This window comes from Corvus cornix, chromosome 2 (assembly GCF_000738735.6).
Source record: "Corvus cornix cornix isolate S_Up_H32 chromosome 2, ASM73873v5, whole genome shotgun sequence".
NCBI lineage: Eukaryota > Metazoa > Chordata > Aves > Passeriformes > Corvidae > Corvus > Corvus cornix.
In genome coordinates this window covers 120,486,902-120,505,760 of record NC_046333.1, presented here as the reverse complement: position 1 = coordinate 120,505,760, position 18,859 = coordinate 120,486,902, and the positions used below count along the sequence as shown (strand labels likewise).

General features: G+C 40.1%; 1 protein-coding gene across 1 annotated transcript in view; it reads left to right on the top strand.

The window, feature by feature from the left end:
- SLCO5A1 (solute carrier organic anion transporter family member 5A1) overlaps positions 1-16,984 on the top strand; it is a 76,065-nt gene extending 59,081 nt beyond the window's left edge. Inside the window, exons 7-10 of the mRNA XM_039569628.1 lie at positions 1,294-1,453; positions 5,072-5,313; positions 8,548-8,612; positions 9,668-16,984. Of these exons, the coding sequence (XP_039425562.1) occupies positions 1,294-1,453; positions 5,072-5,313; positions 8,548-8,612; positions 9,668-10,113 (913 nt within the window). The 3' untranslated portion in view covers positions 10,114-16,984. The remainder of the gene's footprint in view (positions 1-1,293; positions 1,454-5,071; positions 5,314-8,547; positions 8,613-9,667) is intronic.
- The last annotated feature ends 1,875 nt before the right edge of the window (positions 16,985-18,859 follow it).

Here is an 18,859-nt window from a genome sequence, read left to right as displayed (position 1 = left end):
TACTGAGTGTCACTAGCGACAGGAGGTGAGGTGGCACACAGCAGGGGTGACAGTCTCTGTGTGCAGAATGGCTTCTGAGCCTCACCTCTGGTCTCATCAGGGGTAGAAGATGGGAGCAGAAGAACATCCCTTGTGGTCCCTGGGGTAGCTGAGATGCAGTAAGTCTGCTGGTAGTTGTTTATCTTCACACTGGCCCTGCCTGCGCATCACAGATATGAAGACAAGCCAACAGCAGCCCTCGTGAGGCTCTGCAGCCATGGCAGTCTGTGAGATGTGTACAGGATCTTGAGGATGCAGCCACAAACCCAATCCACATTCCGTTCTGTTCCTGCCTGGCTGAGGAGGTGCTGAAATTCCCTGGATATCTACTGATCTGCTTAGAGCAGAGGTACTTGAGGTAGTTTTAAACAGCAGTGCCTATTGAGCAGTACTAAGAGCAGCGCAAACAAGGCAGAACAGTTAATTCAATATTACACTGTAGTGCCCAGTGTGGAGTGGTTGTGCATTCCAGTATAATTCTCAGACATTAATATAGTTTCCAATTCTCAAGGACTACTGAAGTGAAGTAAGCTATTGTTTGCATTTTGGCCGGAGCTCTCCAACAGGAAGCATAGATTTGTATAGTTTTAGGGAGCCATGTAGGTACAGGTGTTTGAACTGCCTTGATTCAAGGTTGGGAAGGAAGCATTTGAAATATGTCCAAATCCATAAGGGATTTGGGCTTTGGCCACATTTTGGAGAATGGTCTAGGGAAGCAGAGTGGTGGTTCATTTACAGACATTTAGTAAAAGCACAGCGGTATTTCACATCTAGAGAGCTTCCTGTAGATTTCACATATTCACATAAGCATTAAGTTTTCTGAACAGTTGTTGGTATGTGGGAACAGATGCCTATTAGTTCACATTAGTTCACAGAATCCTTACATTTTGTCACCGAGTCTTTCATTAGTAATCAACAAGAAATTGCTGCAGCTAAGAATAGACATATCAAATAGTGGTGTCTTACCTCACAGAGGAAAAAAGACCCAGGGGAAATACACCTATTACCTAGCCAAGTACAATACAAATATTAAACTTTGGTATTATTTTTTTTATCCTGTTTTTAGTTGATGGCAAGGATGACTTGAGTGTTCTTCTATATTAAGTCACATACATAACCTAGAGTTAATGCAGTCTTTGTCTAAGAATCAACTCTCAGTTCCAGAGTTAATGAGTAGGATGTTTGCTCCCTCTGTACAGGACGATATGGATATCTGTGCGTGCTCTACTAGCATGTTCTTTTTCCTTTCCTCAGTCCCACTCTTGCCATGGCCCACAGGAATCTGACTGGAAGCTGTAATGTTAACTGTGGATGTAAGATTCATGAGTACGAGCCTGTCTGTGGATCAGATGGAATAACCTATTTTAGTCCTTGCCTAGCTGGCTGCATCAGTGGTGGAAACCACAGCACAGGGGTAAGTGCTTCACCCACCATCCACACACAACCCCTGAGTAGCCCCTCGTGACCGCTGCAGATCGAAGATTTCTCTGTTCCTAGCTAAAGAATCCCTCTTGTAAGCTCTCTACAGCTGACTCGTTCATCTCTGAGCCTTTCCATGTTTTGAAAGGCTGGCAATGCTTTTATTGCATGGTCCCAACCCACTTCCTTTAGTTTTGTACCAATTTGAGGTGCAAATTCATTTGTACTAAGTGAATCCTCCAGCTGAGTGAGTGCAAAATGCCATGAGATAGGGATGGCTGGTGTTTCCAGACCCCGAAGACCTTGGTGGCAGTGGCCTGCATGCCTGCTGTTCCTTCAGGGCTTGGAGGGGGTACCTTGAGTCAGTGTCATCTAATTCAGCTTTCTGCCAACACGCCAACATATCAAACTGTCTTTCTCCGAGTTCAGTCTTACCTTTCAGAGCAGTTTGGGGCTTTTTGTGACTCCCTCTCTGAATTGAAGGAAAAACTTAACTCTTCAGGTAGTTGGAAGTATTTTCAACTCCTGTTTAAATTTAGTTAGGACGTGTTTAAAGTCATTGGTGTTTGTGTCAGCCTCGTCATTTTGCCCAAGTAGGTCTTGCACCTGCACCAGTGCACTGATAGGTCTGTGGTTTGCCTGGCTAGGTGAAGACTGCCCGTGTATTCTGCTCTTGTAAAACAGTTTGACCAGTCCCATGGCCCTTTTCTAAACCTCTTCCAGGCTAAATGAAAGTTGTCATGAAACTCAAGAACTGAAAGGATGTTAATAATCCACTTTCTTTCTTGGAAATACTTGTTACAGCCCAGCATTCCAGTTATGCTGAACTGGAGAAGGACATCCTGCTGGTAAAACCAAACCATGGAAATTTGGCAGTTTCCAGGACTGGGCACAGGAAGACAGTTGAAAAGTAGAATCTGCCTTGAGTATCAACAGAACATTATGGTCATATTAGTTTCATTAAAAAAATGAACTCTTTAATTCTTCTGTTATGGAACTGTCCTTTAAAAAGGGATAGTTAAGAAAGACAAGAAGTAATGTAAACATTGATTTTCTTAGGGCTTGATTGTGCTTTCCAGAAAGCTTACTTATAAAGTATCAGCCTCCTGATTTGCAGTCCTGAGCTAGCCTGTGAAGCAGGAGGATGTTAGGTCCAGCACTGTGCTTTCTCAGGTCACCTGGATAGTGGTCTGAAAAAGCATATTCATACATAGATGCCACTGAGAACAGATTAGTTTCCTTTAAATGTTTTTTTTTCCTTTTTAGATTATCCTGCTGGGTTTTAGTAGAAAATTGTTTTGACCAATTGGAAAAGCCTGCAGTGTGAGCCTGTGGTTAAATTTCAGTGTCTATATAATCTGTGTTTTCCTGAATTGACACATAGGCTTGATCTTTGTTGCATTTCACTTAATATCTAACTGGCACTATTAATTTATTTAGTAGGCAAATACTCTGGGAATATGTGGTCTTCACTACAGATTTTGAAACATACTTTTGCATCTTATGATTTAAGAAAAGATGTTTTGTGGCCTGAAGTTTTAACTCAGTAGCTAATGGTGAACAGAATAGGGCTGACATTGCTTGGAAAAGGCTTTTTTTTTTTTTAAATGAAATAATCCTTTTGTAGGGTCCTTCTAAAAATAATAAATGTAGGTTAATGCCACTGTGTAACACACAAAATGTTGCTAAAGTATAATATTTGGATTTAAGTTTCTGACATAGAGTGTTTTCAAAATTAACCATTTAGGAGTTCAGACTAAGAGGAAAGGACACCAGTGGACAGTTCATACCTGTTTTATATATATAATATATATTTATACATATATCTATTCCTATACTCTTAACATTTCTGCCATGATATGTCTGTCTCTAATACACAGACTTGGTTTCACTGGTGATGAACCAAGATTGTGTAGTAAAGAGGACTAATTTCTGTAGAATTCCTATTTGACATTTTCATTTGGAAGCAGTAAGGAGTTTAGGGTGAGGTACTGCAGAAAGAAATCAGATACTCATGATATTAGAGTGGAGTGCTGCCTTGGGAAACCAGAATCTGTCATTGGCTTTGTTTCTAAGCGACGCTGGACAAGTTACTTAAACAAAACTTCTCCAGTTGGTCGTAAGTCTTGTATTCTTCATGTTCTGGACGATGAACATGAGCAATAAGAAGTGCCACTTGTAGATGCACTGCCTAAATCTGTATTTGAAGGCATGAAAAGTTACATTTAGAATATATTTAGCTGGGTATAATGGAAAATGTTCTGAAAAAAAGGAATCCAGTTGTCTCAAATTAGTCACCTGTGTTTGTGAAATTTTTGATCTGTTTCAGTTACTTCACTCCTGAGATAACAACATCAAATAAATAGAGATAGCAGCATCAATACCTCATAAATTTTGAAGATAAACAACTCCTTTTTGAAAGAGTTAAACTATAATAGTGAGTGCTGTAGAAAAATCCAAATGAACTGTGAGTCATTCCATCTTTGTAGTGGAATATTTTTAGTGTGAGGAAAAAAATACCTGAAGTCACATTTTTAAATGGGAGGTAAAATACTGGATAAACAGATACATTATTAAGATGTTCAGCTAAGTCCCATAGGGAAAAAAGTATGAGGCTACATGATGGCATGGATGCATATAAAGGTATACATTAAAATTGACAAAACAGCCATGTTTTGGATACGTCCTGATGTCTTAAGTGCTGAAATTTACAATCTTGAGATGATTTTGTAGCGTCTGTGCATGTGTGGTCTAAGGTTTGATGAGTGCAGAAATTGAAACAAGAAACTTCTTCCTATAACGTCACATATGTCCCTGATCTTCTTCTGTAGCACTGGAATATTCTGATCTGCTACACACCCCTTTGCTATTTGATCAGATGAAAACAGAAGTAGCATAAATGTGAAAGACGGCTATTTCTGATCTAGTTCTTCCTCACCTTGCTCAGATCAGAGTCCGCTTTGCCTGTGAAATGCTACTTCTTTATTCAGTCCTTCATCTTAATTTCATTCTCTTTGTTCATTCAGGAATCTCTCATGTCCTCCAGTCTCACTGTTTTAGTCTCTGCGTTCCCTTATTCTCTGTTTCAGCTCCTGTCCAGAACCACACCCATATCCAGGTGGAAGGTCTTGAGCTTCAAGCATGAAGTGCAGCTTGTTGCTCTTTGACCAGATCTGGGTAGCCTTCCATTAACATGGCAGAAGACATTGCCTGAGTATGAAAGTCAGCAGTTGCTAAGTTTCAGAATATGGCATTGTCACTGCTGCCCGAAGAGCGTTTCCTCACATTTTTTGTAGTACAGTAGAAACAATATTTTTCTCTAGCCTACCTGTTGGAAGTGATTGAATTGTTTTGTCAATATTTCCCAAATATATTCCAGATTTTTTTTTAAACTCAGACTGAATAAAGCAATGGAAAGGCGACCTCATCATAGAGAGTCCTGGCCAGCTTTAAAATTACTTGGAGACGTAACTTCGCTTGTGCTTGGGGTAATGATGCTGAAGGCAGAAGATTCTCAATTGAGAAGTACCACAGGACTGTCGTACGATGTCTCTATGCAATGTCTTCCTTACACATATTTTTTATGTGGAAATGTTCTTTTTTGCTCTCCCAGGTCAGAAATTACACAGAATGTGCCTGTGTGCAGAGTCGCCAGGTGATCACTCCGCCGACAGTGGGCCAGCGCAGTCAGCTCCGGCTGGTGATTGTCAAAACCTACCTGAATGAGAACGGCTACGCGGTGTCTGGGAAGTGTGATCGAACCTGCAACACGCTCATCCCATTCCTCGTATTTCTCTTCATTGTAACCCTTATAACAGCATGTGCCCAGCCATCAGCAGTCATAGTGACACTCAGGTGAGAGCTCACTTGAGTTCTGTAAGTATTTTTGCCGTGCCTGCTATCACCAGCGCCTGTCAAGCTTGTGTGTCATAAAAAGTGAATAGAATGGGGCTGACAGGGATTGGGTGAAGCTTGTTTGTATTTAGAATATGTGATATGATAATCCACTTTAGGAAACATGAAGTGCACAGTGAATTCCAGGTGCTATAAAGAGAAAACAAGCAAAACATCATGGAAGAAAATGATTACTCCTGAAAAATTTTCAACCTTCTTAGAGCGATGGTTTTGGATTTTCAAATGCAAATAAAAAAGTTAGCACTTAAAATTATCCTTTTCTCATTCTTAAAATGCTGATTCCTGCCACATGCCTGGTTTTGAGTCTTCCTTTTTTATCTTCACAAGAATTTTGAACTTGTACTGTAGTAGTGGTGTTATTGCCACTACTCTAAGGATAGAGAACACACTGCCTTTGTAGGAAAAAGGCAGTGGCATTTATTTGTCAATTTGAAAAAAAGCATTCATTTTTGGATTTGCTTTTCCCATCTCTGCCATCTAGGTTGATAAACATAATCATTCCCTGTAACATCTTTGTCCATTTAAAATACAGCTCCTGTAAGTGAAGTTCTGCTGATTTTTAAGGAAAAGTGAGCTGAAAAAATATAATATGGTTATATTATATAAATATAATATAAATATAATATAAACTGCTAAAATCTGTATTTGTATAATCTATGTTGCTGCTGTTTAAAGAGAAGGAGGAATTAGAGGAAAATTATATCATTATTTGCTAGAATCTACAAAGCATACGCATAAGCATTGGTTCTGCTGGTAACAGGAGGACAAAGAATGGTTTAAAGATGTCTATTTGGTTTGGGATCTGAAGATGAAGAGCTCAGAGTTCAGGAAGTAAGTTCTTTTCAAATGAAGACGAGATGGAAGATAGAAAAAATAGAATAAAATAGTTCAGTTGGACCTACAGTGAGCGCAGACTTGTAGAAGCTGAAGGGACTTGAAGGGACATTAAAAATTACCTAGTTCCAACTTGCTGTTGTGGACAGGGACGCCTTTCCTAGACCAGGTTGCTCAGAGCTCTATCCAGCCTGACCTTGAACACTTCCAGGGATGGGGCATCCACCACTTTCTCTGGGCAATCTGTTCCAGTGCCTCATTCCCCTCACAGTGAAGAATTTTCTTCTAATATCTAATCTAAACCTACTCTCTTTCAGTTTGAAGCCATTGCCCCTTGTCCTGTCCCTACATGCTCTGGTAAATACTCTCTCTAATCATCCAGTCCAACTGCCTGACCACTGCAGGACTGAGCACAAATGAAAACCTGTTAGTGAGGGCATTGTCCAAGCACTGACAGGCATGGGGCTGGCTTCCTCTCTAGGAAGCCTCTTCCATTGTTTGAGGTACTCTTCAGAAGCACACCCAGAATGATCCAGATGGAAATGGGCATCCTGTCCATGAGACCAGGTTAGAGCTGATCTGAAGTAAATCCTACAAATGCTTGAAATACTTGTGGTGTTCTTGAAAATACCTGTCCCCTGTCTCAGCACTAGCTGTTTAGCTGCATTAATTGCTAACATAGAGACATCTTTTGTCCTGGTTTTGTGTAAAATCTGTCTTCAAATTGAGGTTTTTTTAAAACCAGTCTTGGGCCTTTTATTTCTGTGAGAATGGTCCTCCCGACCAAGTGGGATTTCCTTCTGGTAGTGTTGTCTTTAGATCTTCACTCTGATATTCTGGGAGAAATTTAGCCCCCTATAAAAATAATAAATATGGCAAATCTTTGTAATAGGTCACAGAACCTTGGAAAACATGAGGCAGGTCAGGACTCAGCTTTGGTATCCTTAGGCTCAGTCATGAGCACAGCTGAGAAACACTCTGGCAGGAATCTTTGTCTCACCCCCTCCAAGGACGAGCACTCTCTTGCTGACATTTTCTCAGCTCAGGTGGCTGAGGTTTATGCAGGAGCCTGCTGCTGACACATGGAGGACTGTGCTGTGTCACATTGTGGAATTTTGTCTTCCAGTTTGCTTTTCAAAAAATGCACAGAAGGGGTGTAAAGATCACTGTTAGGACACTGAAGTCAGGCGCTTGGGGCTGGCACATCAGAATTCCAGCTGCTCAGCCTTACCTCAACTCTTGCGTGCACAGCATCATTATAATTCAGAGACTTGTGACTTTATTCCTTCTGTCTCTGGATTTCCCACATGTAAAACAATACTAATTAAAAAACGTTGCCCTTGCATTGCAATTATGCAAAGGCAAATGAAGATAAATATAGCAGTGAACCTCACAATAGTGAGGGACGTAAGTCACATAAGGGACATCTCCAACAGGGTTTTGTAATGTTCAGTACCAAAATTGGTGGCTCACACACATGGACAGTGACACCTGCTGTCCCAAACCATGTATAGTGCTTTGTGCATCAGTCCAAGGTCTGTGGCCCAAGTTGGTTCTCCAATTTCTCAATTTCTTGACTTCAAAACTTGATTTTACAGCTGCATCCCTTTGACTGCAGACTTTTTGTGTGTTTTTATAGTGTATTTCAGTGTCATTAGAAGCTGTCTATCTTAAGACCTTTAGATTTAGAATTAAAAATATTTTAAAAGCAGTAGGTAATTTGTGGTTTACTAAAATTGTAGTTGCAGTGTGGAATCTTGTTACTTTGTATCTAGTCTTTTTAAGCTTGACATTTTTCTTTTGAAACCAGTGGAAGGAGTCTTGTATTATTTGAATTGAAAAGATATTTAAGAGATGGTTTGGATGTTTGTACTGGTATTTTTCCTAAAGCAATTCCAAAATGCTTATGGTACAAAAAAGATCCGTTAAATTCAGAAACTGAGTCCCGCTTTCAGCAATTTAGTTATCCATGAATTTTAATTTACCTCAAAAATACTAAGAAAAATGAATTAAGACGTATGAAATAATAGAAGGCTATCATGAGAAGCCATAAACATTTTGTGTAGATTCTCTAAATTTCCTGAATGGTTTTGGATCAAATTCTTCAGGCCTTACACAGGTAAAGAAAAGTCAAAAGGCCATGACTTACATTTTGATTAAACAGATTCAGGAGGGGCTGGCTGTATTTTTTCCTAGCAATAGGAGTAGAAGCTAAAGAGAAGAAATTTAGACAAAGATTATCTATAGCTCAGAAAAAAGCCATGAGGTAGAGCCAGAACATAGCAGGATGATTATTGGTTATGACTGTTTCTTTACTGCTGTTTTCTGTTCACCTGCTAGGTCTGTGGAAGATGGAGAGCGGCCCTTTGCACTAGGAATGCAGTTTGTTTTATTAAGAACTCTTGGTAAGTCTTACAGTAGCTCAGCATTTCCATAAAGGCCATGTTCAGCTTAAATGCACCATAAAAGTATTAAAATTCCATAAATCTGCAACTAATTGCTTGACTAACTGTATTAGGAACCTAAAATTAATAACTTCTGGGAACATTGCATCTGAAAATGTGGTTAATTTACTTTTTTTGGTTACTGACTTTCTAGAACAACATTGTTGTCCCAGAAAGATACATTTTTACAGTTGCAAATTGTATTTAAAATTTAATAGTTACTAAATATTATTTTATAAGGATTTTTTCACTTTCAGAAACAGATTTTTGTTGCTTTTAGCAATAACAATAGGTTTTTTTAATTTCTAAAATAAGCATTTGTTACTTAATATCTTAATGTCTTTCTTCTAATATTACATAATGTCTTTCAAGTGTTTCAAAGCAAAAATGGATAAATGTTAAAAGTCCTTATTTTTCAAAGCATTCTCTTTCAAGCTCTTGAATTTCTAAAATCCTGCCCATAGAGAACGCTCCAGGTGTTCAGCTACTATGAAATACATGACTAGAGCAAGCAAGGTCTATTGTAAGATAACAAGAGAAGCCCATAGAGCTGTATCTTCAGGTTTTGTTTGAGGAAGGATGTTTCAATCTCGTCTTAAAGACGTATTTCTGGAGAAAGCGGGAGCATTCAGTGGACTGGCTGCATTTTTAGCTGCCTTAGAAGTTAGTCTGTTTCTTAGGAAGATGTATTTAAAAGGAAATTTATAATCCTAGTGGTCTTACCACTTACATCTGTCTTCAAAAACAGCAGATTGAAGTACCTGTTGGAAGGTGCTGCTGCATGGGCTTCTTTGTTTGAATTCTCTCCATTTGTGGTAGGTTTCATGTGTGAGATAAATAGTGTTGGTGGGAAGACTGGCTGACCGGTTTTCCATGTTTTACATTTCATGTGAGAACAGCAGTGTAGAAATCTCGAAAATGTTCAACCTACACTCTTTGGCTGAGGCATATAGTTTCTTTAGAAGTTTTCCACAATATGCTAACACATATTATTTCTCTTGCTATTTTTGCTTCAGCTTACATTCCCACTCCAATTTATTTTGGGGCTGTTATTGACACCACGTGCATGCTTTGGCAACAGGATTGCGGAGTACAAGGATCTTGCTGGGAATACGATGTCACCTCGTTTCGTTTTGTCTACTTTGGGTTGGCAGCTGCTCTCAAGTTTGTGGGATTCTTTTTTATTTTCCTGGCCTGGTATTCCATAAAGTGTAAAGAAGAACAACTGCAGAGACAGAGTTGGAGGGCTTCGCCGGTGAACACTGTGAGTGAGATGGTTGGACAAGCTGGACCCCAACAAAACTATGCACGGACTAGATCCTGCCCCACCTTCAGTTCCCAAGGAGACACCAGTGTAGCACAAGGAATGAACTGCATAGCACAGACCTACCCCGGCCCTTTTTCAGAAGCAATAAATTCCTCAAAAGAAAATGCATTGGAAGAAGTCACTGTTGAGATATAGACCCCTGGCTTGGTAATGTAATACTTAGTTTTGTTGGTTGACTTAATTACGGCGCCTTGTAAAACACCTGTGCCTTCTATTTTTAATCTAAATGTAACATGTGATAAAACCAACAAAGCTTGATGCAAACAACCATAATATGTTCCTGAGGGCTGGATACCTCAAACCAACCCGAGTTCTTATTTCTCCCCTCCTGACAATGGAGTTTTAGAAATTGTGTTTGTAATTATTTCAGATGTGTCCATGAAATGTCCATGCTCTGATCTAATACCATTGTAAAGTTGAGGTGTTATGAACAGCAGAAGTCAGTGGAAGAGTGACAAAAACTCATATTGTTGATGTCTAGACTCAGAAAAATGCTTAAATGTATTGTCAACTTCATATCCTCAAATTGTATTTTTAAGAGATGAGTAATTACTGTGAGTTCTGCTACAAAGCACAACCGAACTTATTTAAACTATGCAACTTATTTGGATAATTGTATGTGCAGCAAATTAAGTTTAAAGCTTGCTTTTAAAGACATTACTGCAACTGAATTTGAAAGGGGCTATTTTCAGGCATAATCATTAAATTAAAAAATAACATAAGGTTTAAAGTACTGTTAATAACATGTCAAGCCATACAAGAGTTATGCATCAGGTAATGTTTGCAAATGTTGAGTTGTAACATCTTTATCCTGTCAAAATGTGCATTAATTTTCACTTGATGGGATGTAGTAATTCTTTACAAAGTATATAGGATACTGTAATGCTTGAAGTAAAAAACTTCAGTATTGGTTTATAGTAACATTAAGATGTAGGAATCATACACACATACCAGAGTAGATATGTGCATATTTCTGTGATGTTATTTGGATGGCTGTTAATAGCACCAAATCCATACTTTCCTGAAGAAGAAAACAGCTGGTTATAGCTTGATAGGAAGTTTGGCTGTCCTTCCATGCCAGTCTAGTTCAGCTTCAGTGGGAAAGTCCCAAGGGAGAGCCAATGGCCTGGTCTGGTGTCTGGGACCTGGTGGGTCCCTCGCAGCCAGCAGCAGCAGAGTTCAGGCGGGTGCTGCTCCCACCTGCTGCAGGAGAGAGCAGAGGAGCCTCTCCAGAGGGCTGCGAGCAGCCTGCCCACCGTGGTGCCAGCTAGGAGGCTCTCCCTGCACTCCTGGCACCGCCGAGGCACTGAACACCCTGGCACCCAGGACAGCTGGGAAGGGAGGGCTGGCTCAGACCCTCTCTTTTCTGCCACACTTCTGCCTCTCCGGCTGCCTGGTGCTGGGCAGGCTGGTCGGACAGGCCTGGAGATCCTGGTTGTGTGGTTTGTCGCACACATGGCAGCCTTTCCTTTTCTCAGCTTCTCTGAAAGTTCCTGTGAAGGCAGAGGGTGAGTTTGTCTCTCCTTTGGCCTTCCAGGTGAAGAGCTAATGGGAATTGTCAGCAAGGGTGGACTCACAGGATGTGATGTGGCCTTTGCTTATTCCAAATTACTGTAGTGTGTTCTCTCCCCGGGAGATGCTGAGACTTAATAATCAAATGTGCTTGGCATTTCATTTCTTGCTCTGGAGGCTTTGTGGTGCCATGCTCATGAGGTACTAATGATGTCTCAAAGGGCAGAAAATTATTTCAGTTGGACACTAGGAAGTCAAGGCTGTGTTGTGCCCTGCAGGGGAAGTCTTAGAAGTGTAGGAAATTAAAAGCAGTCTTTTAAGAGGACTCAGTGATAGTCTGGTTTGGATTTTGCTGAGTAGAGAACTTGTGTGAAAATAAATAGGAAAGAGCAGAGCTTCTACATATTTTTGAACAGAGCTATTCCTGATTTAATTTTTCAATTTAGAATATGTATATTGATCAAACATTATATGGAACCACATCCTTGAAAATAAAGGCAGTACTATCCTTGGCATCCACTGAGTTGTCCTGGGAAGAGTAGATTTCCCTCTCTGCCTTTGCCAACTGCCTTTTGTCATGACCTGGATTCTCTTGACCAGCACATGGGACTACCCATGAGGCTGCTTATTTCAGAATGTCTCAGTCCATTTATGTAGTTTGTAACAATTCTTACTCTTTGTGTCTGGAAACTCAGATTTTTCTACCCCAAACATTTTTTGATTACTTCCTACTATTCTGTCCGTATTAACAGCTTTTTTCGGGTTAAGCCTGAGAATGTTTTTTCCTTTTATGCAGCCACCAGATACAACGTGTCCTCAGTCAGTACACATTCTCTGAGATGTTGGCTTCTACACTTCTTGTCTCGAGAAATAAATTTCCTTGGCTCAAAGGTGTTTGGTGTATATATATGTGTGTATATATATATATATATATGTATATGTATATATATGTGTATATATATATATTTCCTGTAGGAGATCAGAATAGATGACAAAAATATTTCCTTTTGCTCCAGTCTCAAGTACTTGTTGCACCAAGAATTTTCTGCCATGGCAAAAATTGGCAAAGTAGTGGGACAAAGTGTAATTGCAGCCCAGCACTCAACCATTTTTATCACTTCCTCATTTTAATCAACACAGGGAGAAGTGAAGACTGACAATCTTTTCAAATACCTCAGAAACAGAGTATATAGGGAATTGTAAAAGACTGAAGATTAATCATCTATCCTGATCTCTTCTATTTCATGCCTTGTGTGCTTCTGTTCCATACAAAAACCAAGGGAGAGCAGATTAGAATTGTCAGGAACTAATGGCACTGATACTAAAGAATGAGAGCGATGAAAGTGACACTTCTGCAGCTGCTGCTGCTTCTGAGCTTTCAAGGGAATTCAGAGCTTGTTGCACTGGAGACCATCTATTTTTTAGGATATCCTGACCCTTCAACTTCTAAGAACATTCATATTTTCTAAATGGTTGAGAAAGTGAAATGTAGAAGGAAAGAGGCTAACTTCAGAGATACTGAAAAAGCCTTCTTTACATCATTTCAATTTAAATTTTTAATTAAAAATTAAATTTTAATTTTTTCTTTGAGAATTATAGGCAAAGCAAAATGTAATTCTTTATTTTTCAAACAAATTCGTTCCTGTTTTTGAATATAGATAATTTTGGCAATGCGAATAAATTTCTATAAAATCAATTAAGTCAGTGTCCTCTGAAAGAAAGAAAACCCAAACTCTGGCCAGTTTTTGATTGATTCCTGAAGGAGGGTTTCTTGTGAGTAAGCTGTAATAGTCTAAACTAAGCCAATAAAGGTATGCAGGGGAAACATATCAGCTTCCTAGAAATGTCAGTTCCAGCATTGTCACTGACTGGTGGTGTGACCTGCTGAGCAAACACTGTGTTCTGAGGCTGTCACTGCTGGAGGAAACAGAATCTCTAGACATGGAGTGCATCCCTGGCAGTAGTCACAGTCGACACTTGGTGCTAAACTGACTTCACAAGAACTAAAGAGAACTTTGCCTGTCATCCAGTGCAGGGGCCCATGCTGTCTTCCTCCTGTGAAATCCTCTCACCACAGAACATAAAATTCTATTAGGCTGTAATTTTTGCCACCTTCCCTCTCTTTTTTAATATCGCTTCTTAATTTGTACTGTTAGCTATGCATTCATTATGGCTCTGATCCAGCAGAAAACTTAAATATGTGGGTAAATTTATATGCTTAAGTCATGCACTTAAAAATAATGCACATATGTAAGTATGGGACTGAATCCTGTCTGCATTCAAAAAGGAATTCCTTTATCCAAAGAGTATTTCTATGATGAGCTTTTCCTCGCATGGATTCAGTGATAATTGTAACCAGAATAGCACAAAGTAGCACTTGAGTACTCTCCTGTGGCATTCAGGTGTGTCTGCTTACATATCCAGCAATGGAGGAAGGCTGTCATTTTCAAGTAGAATTCAAATTCAAAATATTTTGTGGGAATTTGTCAAAGATTAATTCTAGCTCTTCCTGCCATTCACTTATTTTATGAATTTCTGGCTGAACACCTGTGTGTTACATGGGGAGATAGTTTAAATAAAGGCATCTTTCTGACCTTAGAGCCAATGAAATTGCTCAAGTAATGCTGTAGACTCAAGTTGTGCCCTTTCACAGGATTTGGATCTAGAGGTTCAGATGACAAACTGTCAGTATTCCACACAAACAGAGCAGAGCCCTGCTTCAGAGAGCATGTCTGGGACAGGGGTCAGCACCTTCTGTACTGTTCTTGCAGGTTTTCCCCCAAAATGCCTGAATAATTGCTGCCTTACTACATTTTTCTGTGCATGTGATACCACTTCATGGTGTTATATTGATATAAAACTGATGATAAATAGGTCCAAAGTGTCTTACTGCTATTTTGTAGCCAGATTCTTTGCCTCATCAATCAATGCTGAGGCTGAAGAACTAGGCCATACCTTGGGCTGGAAGTTAAGAAGCTGGTGCTTTAGCGAGTGTGTGTGAACTAGGGAACATCAAGTGCTTGTTTAGCTTTTATTCACTCTATTCACTGGTTATTGCTACTATTTTCAGAGATCAAAGACAAAAAACTTCCTGAACAAGTTTATCGTTTTCTGTTTTCTCAATAATGTGTCTTGTACAATGGCTTAGGAGATGCCATGCTGCATGCTTCGGAATCTGGCTTCTGCCAGCTGAAGCTATCCAGCTGTGGTTGCTTTCCAGGGCTTAAAACACCTGGTAGCAGAGATTTACCTGGACCGTAATAATCATTGCTTTGGACAGTGTTTTTGCTACTTGGATATTAAACCTGTAATCAACACATTTCACATACTGGACTTGATTTTTGGACACTTTCATCTCTTTAGAGTGCTTAGAAAGTGAGCAGTCAACGTCACAGTGGTAGATTTATTCTTTGGCAGGGAATTAGGGCTTTCTTCTTTTTTCTTTTAACATCTTGTTTGACAAATAACAGTTCAAAAGGATTGCATGTAAACACTGTCACAGAGTAGAGATGTGGAACCTTCAGTGTGAGGACAGGGTATTGCCAGGGTTCACATGATTTGTCTTCTTTACACTGAGTATCACTAATACATGTTACTGTGTGCCCAAAGGTTTGAAAGCCTACCTGATCCTCAGGAAGGAAATTTTTCCTGTATCTTCCTCATAATTTATTGTGTAAATCAAGGAGGAAAGTTAACACTACCCATGTCCTGTGGCCATATCCATTACATTAAACTGCAGTTAATAACTAAAGTTAGTAACTTTAGCAGTCACCCTTCCAGTCCTTCAGTTAAGGTATTTTTTTATTAATACAGCCTGTTAAACACAGACATAACTCTGCAATTTCAAAGTAGCTCCAAAGTTTTCTTGACTTCAAGTGTTACAGAACAGATGCTTATTTATCCAGGTACCATTCTACTGTTTTAATTATTGCATTATCCGTTGTGTGTATTGTATTTTTTTATTTTTTCAACCTCAAAGCAGTTGTCACAATGTTATTCTGTAACAATGTTATGTTCATTGTGTAGAATAGATGAAAAGCTGTGGAATTAATGAAGGGCTACAAAAACATCCAAAACATTGTTCACCTTGAGGAAGGGTGAGACAGCTTCATAATCTCTGGACAAATGACTAAACAACACTGTGGTGCTAATAGGTACTGAAGTATTTTATGATGTATCCACTATGACTTAAATGACATATTCAAGGCATGTCAATGATGCAAGTGCATGTGTTTCTGTTCCTGAAGTCTGGACTGCTCCGACAAAGACAGTGTTTGTAGTTCTTGGTGGGCCAATTCCTGCCTAGCTCTTCTGTGGGAAAGTACTTTCAGGAGTCTGTGTAGGATCTGGCCCAGCACTAAGAGGTAAAGTAAAAGCTACACAGACCACAGAAGTCTTGTGTACAATGTATTGAGCCTGCTGTAGCATGCTACTTTATTTAGTTGCTTTGCTTAAGCAGGGGCTAAAAATAAATTCTATAGTAATGATAAGAAACACTGGGCTAAATTCTGGAACCACTTAACCAAGCAATGTTAGCAAGGGTTTGAATTAAAATGAGGATTGAGATCTGAAATGTGAATGTTTATAGAATATTGGAAAGAGAGGGGCAGAATAAGAGCAAATTCTGTCTTTAGGAATGGAAAAAGGCCAAACCTGGTTGACTTTGAAGTGAGCTATGATTTACAACAGAGGGGTTTGGTTTTACAGTCTTGAAGACAAAATTTTTTCCCTTCCATTTTGAATTCTGAATCATAATTTTTTTGTGTTACTGTACCTGGGCTGCTCATGCAGGACAGGTGTCTGTATTCTCAGTAGTACTGAAAGTACTAATAGCACTAATCACACTTCCAACTAACAAGCCAGAAATTTTACCTCTGTAGCAAACTCCATGTTGGAAAACTTGGAGGGAAATTTCAAAACAAAACAAAAAAATATGTACAAAATGATCCAAAGCTCAGTTTCAGAACAAAAAAGAAAATTTTGCATCAGTGAGATTGACGGTTGAGTGGAGACTTTCCTGAAGGAAGGTTCCTGCTCTTTTCACCAGCTGAGCACATGGGAGTTTGGCCCCTGGCTGCAGTGCATACCTCTACCAAATGATTTGTGCAGAACAGCAACAGTCTGGGTAGTATAGTATGAGCATGGAGTGGGCACACTGCCTGTAACTGTTTAGTTTTTAAAAAACTCATTATTAAGCAAATGTGTAGAGTATTAAGGAAATTTGTAGAGTATGTCTGACCGTATGAATGTGTGGCTGCTGTGCTGTGGTAAAAAGAGAATAATTGGTTTATGCTGGGTATTTTTGCATACTTTAGGCTCCTGTATGGTTTTTTTTAATTGATATTTATTTCTCAGCAGAGCTTAGAATAATTTTAAAGTTGTATAACCCAGGATTTAATGACATCTACTGTCAGCATCTGTTGTAAACATGTGTTTACAAAACAAACTCTTGAATACTTGATACTTGGAAATAAAAAATAGCATATCATGTTGATTGGGTCCACATCCTCTTTCCCAGTTCAAAGTAAGACTTAAGGTGTTTTCATTTCCAATACGTATAACCAGACAAAAAAGCATCTCTCAGATCCCGCTGCACGTCACCAGTGTCCAAGACCAGAGCTGTTAAAGCAGGGAAGGTGGATGGCATTAGGTTTGTAGCACACCACAGTGTGGGTGCTGTTGCAGGTTGAAGGCCGGCCGGACGCAGCGCTCGGCTGGCAGCCCGGAGGGCTCCGGCTCCAGGAGAGGCTCCGGGGGCGCGGCTCTGCGCTGACCCTGCTGCCCCAGCGGCTCCAGGCAGCCCCGGGCGGGTCAGGCTGTGACTGTGTCCCCTCGGGTGTCATGCATCGTTTCTGAAAGACTCTCTGGCTCGTACCCCGTTTGCTGCACATCAGTTCTCACTGAAAAATCATGTTAGAGCACGCAAACAGGATTGGGTTTTGCTGAAACTAAAGGAAGAAGTTTTGTTACAACATCACACGTACCGGGCACCCATGGCTGCTCCGGGCTCAAGTCTGGGCAGATCTTCCTTGGACAGAGCTGTTGCACCTCTTGGCTTCTCAGCCCTGACTGTTTTACACAGATCCTCACTGACTGTGCTTGTGTGACTTCCAATGTAGACAGCTGCAGGCATCTCAAGGGATTTTGGTTGGGAGAGTGGGGGTGGTCTGTGCTCAGACCTGCACTCTAAAATATCTTCTCTTAACGGTCACAAAAAACAACAGATGGCTGAACTTCAGAACAATGCTCTGATTCAAATGTTTGTGTGTTTGTTTGGTTTTTTTTTTTTTGCAAAGCTGCTAGTGTGCATTTACCTCAGGAATAACAAGATTCACCTGTTGATAACAGCTCTAAGTCACGTCCCTGCCCATGGTGGGGGTTGGAACTAGATGATTTTTAAGGCTGCTTCTGACCCAAGCCATTCTGTGATTCTATGTCTAGCTCTGGAAATGAAGCACTACACATCTTTGCTCTTCTGCAGTGCTTTCAGTCTAGGGGGTCTCAGAAAGTGTCTCACACTTTCCAAGGATGTGAGGGCAATACTGGCTGCCTTATTTTAAATTCCAGATGAAACTTCTCACATAACATTGCTACCTCCCAAAGATATGCAAGTTTTAAAGTTCTTCCTGTCCAGCTCCAGGCGCCCTTCAGAAAGTAATGAACTATGTACTGCCTTTCAGAATAGAACATCTGCCACTGCTCTGCACATCACAAAAAGCCATGAAAGTCATCCTCTTGGCTCTCCCCTGGTGTGAGGAGCACTTGCCAATGAAGTCAGATTTAGGCACTTGTTTTGTTCCTGAGCCTGCAACTGCCTGTAAAAGCTTCCTGACAGTCACGCCATGGACTGCTCATGGACTCAACTGCTTCAGCTATGGGACAAGAAGTACTGTGCAGAAAGAAGTGCAAAACATATTGGGACAGCAACACACTGCTTAGGCTGCATACTTAGAGATATGACAGATTTTGGCCTTTTCAGCTGGGTTTGGTTTTATATTTCATGCATGTTTCCAAGAAAGCAAGGATCAGAGCTCACTGCTCCCTTTACCTCTTGCCTACATAATGAGTGTCCTTTATACTTTCTTTCCTCCACACTCCTATAAGAGACCTGTAAAAAAGCCTGCCACCTAGTTTAGAAGATAGGGCACTGTTCAGCTGATAGTTTAGATGAATGAGTACTGTCCTAGAAGGAAGGTAGACAACATTCAAGATGCTCTCTCTTCCATTTCCTGAATGAGTACTTTAAGCTCTCAGGTAAGGAGGAAGGACAAGTGGGGTGAATGGATGGACCACACTGTTGCACCATTCTCTTCTCTGCTCTACCCAAGCATTAAGAGAGAAACTTTCAAAGAATGGAGGGCACACTGTT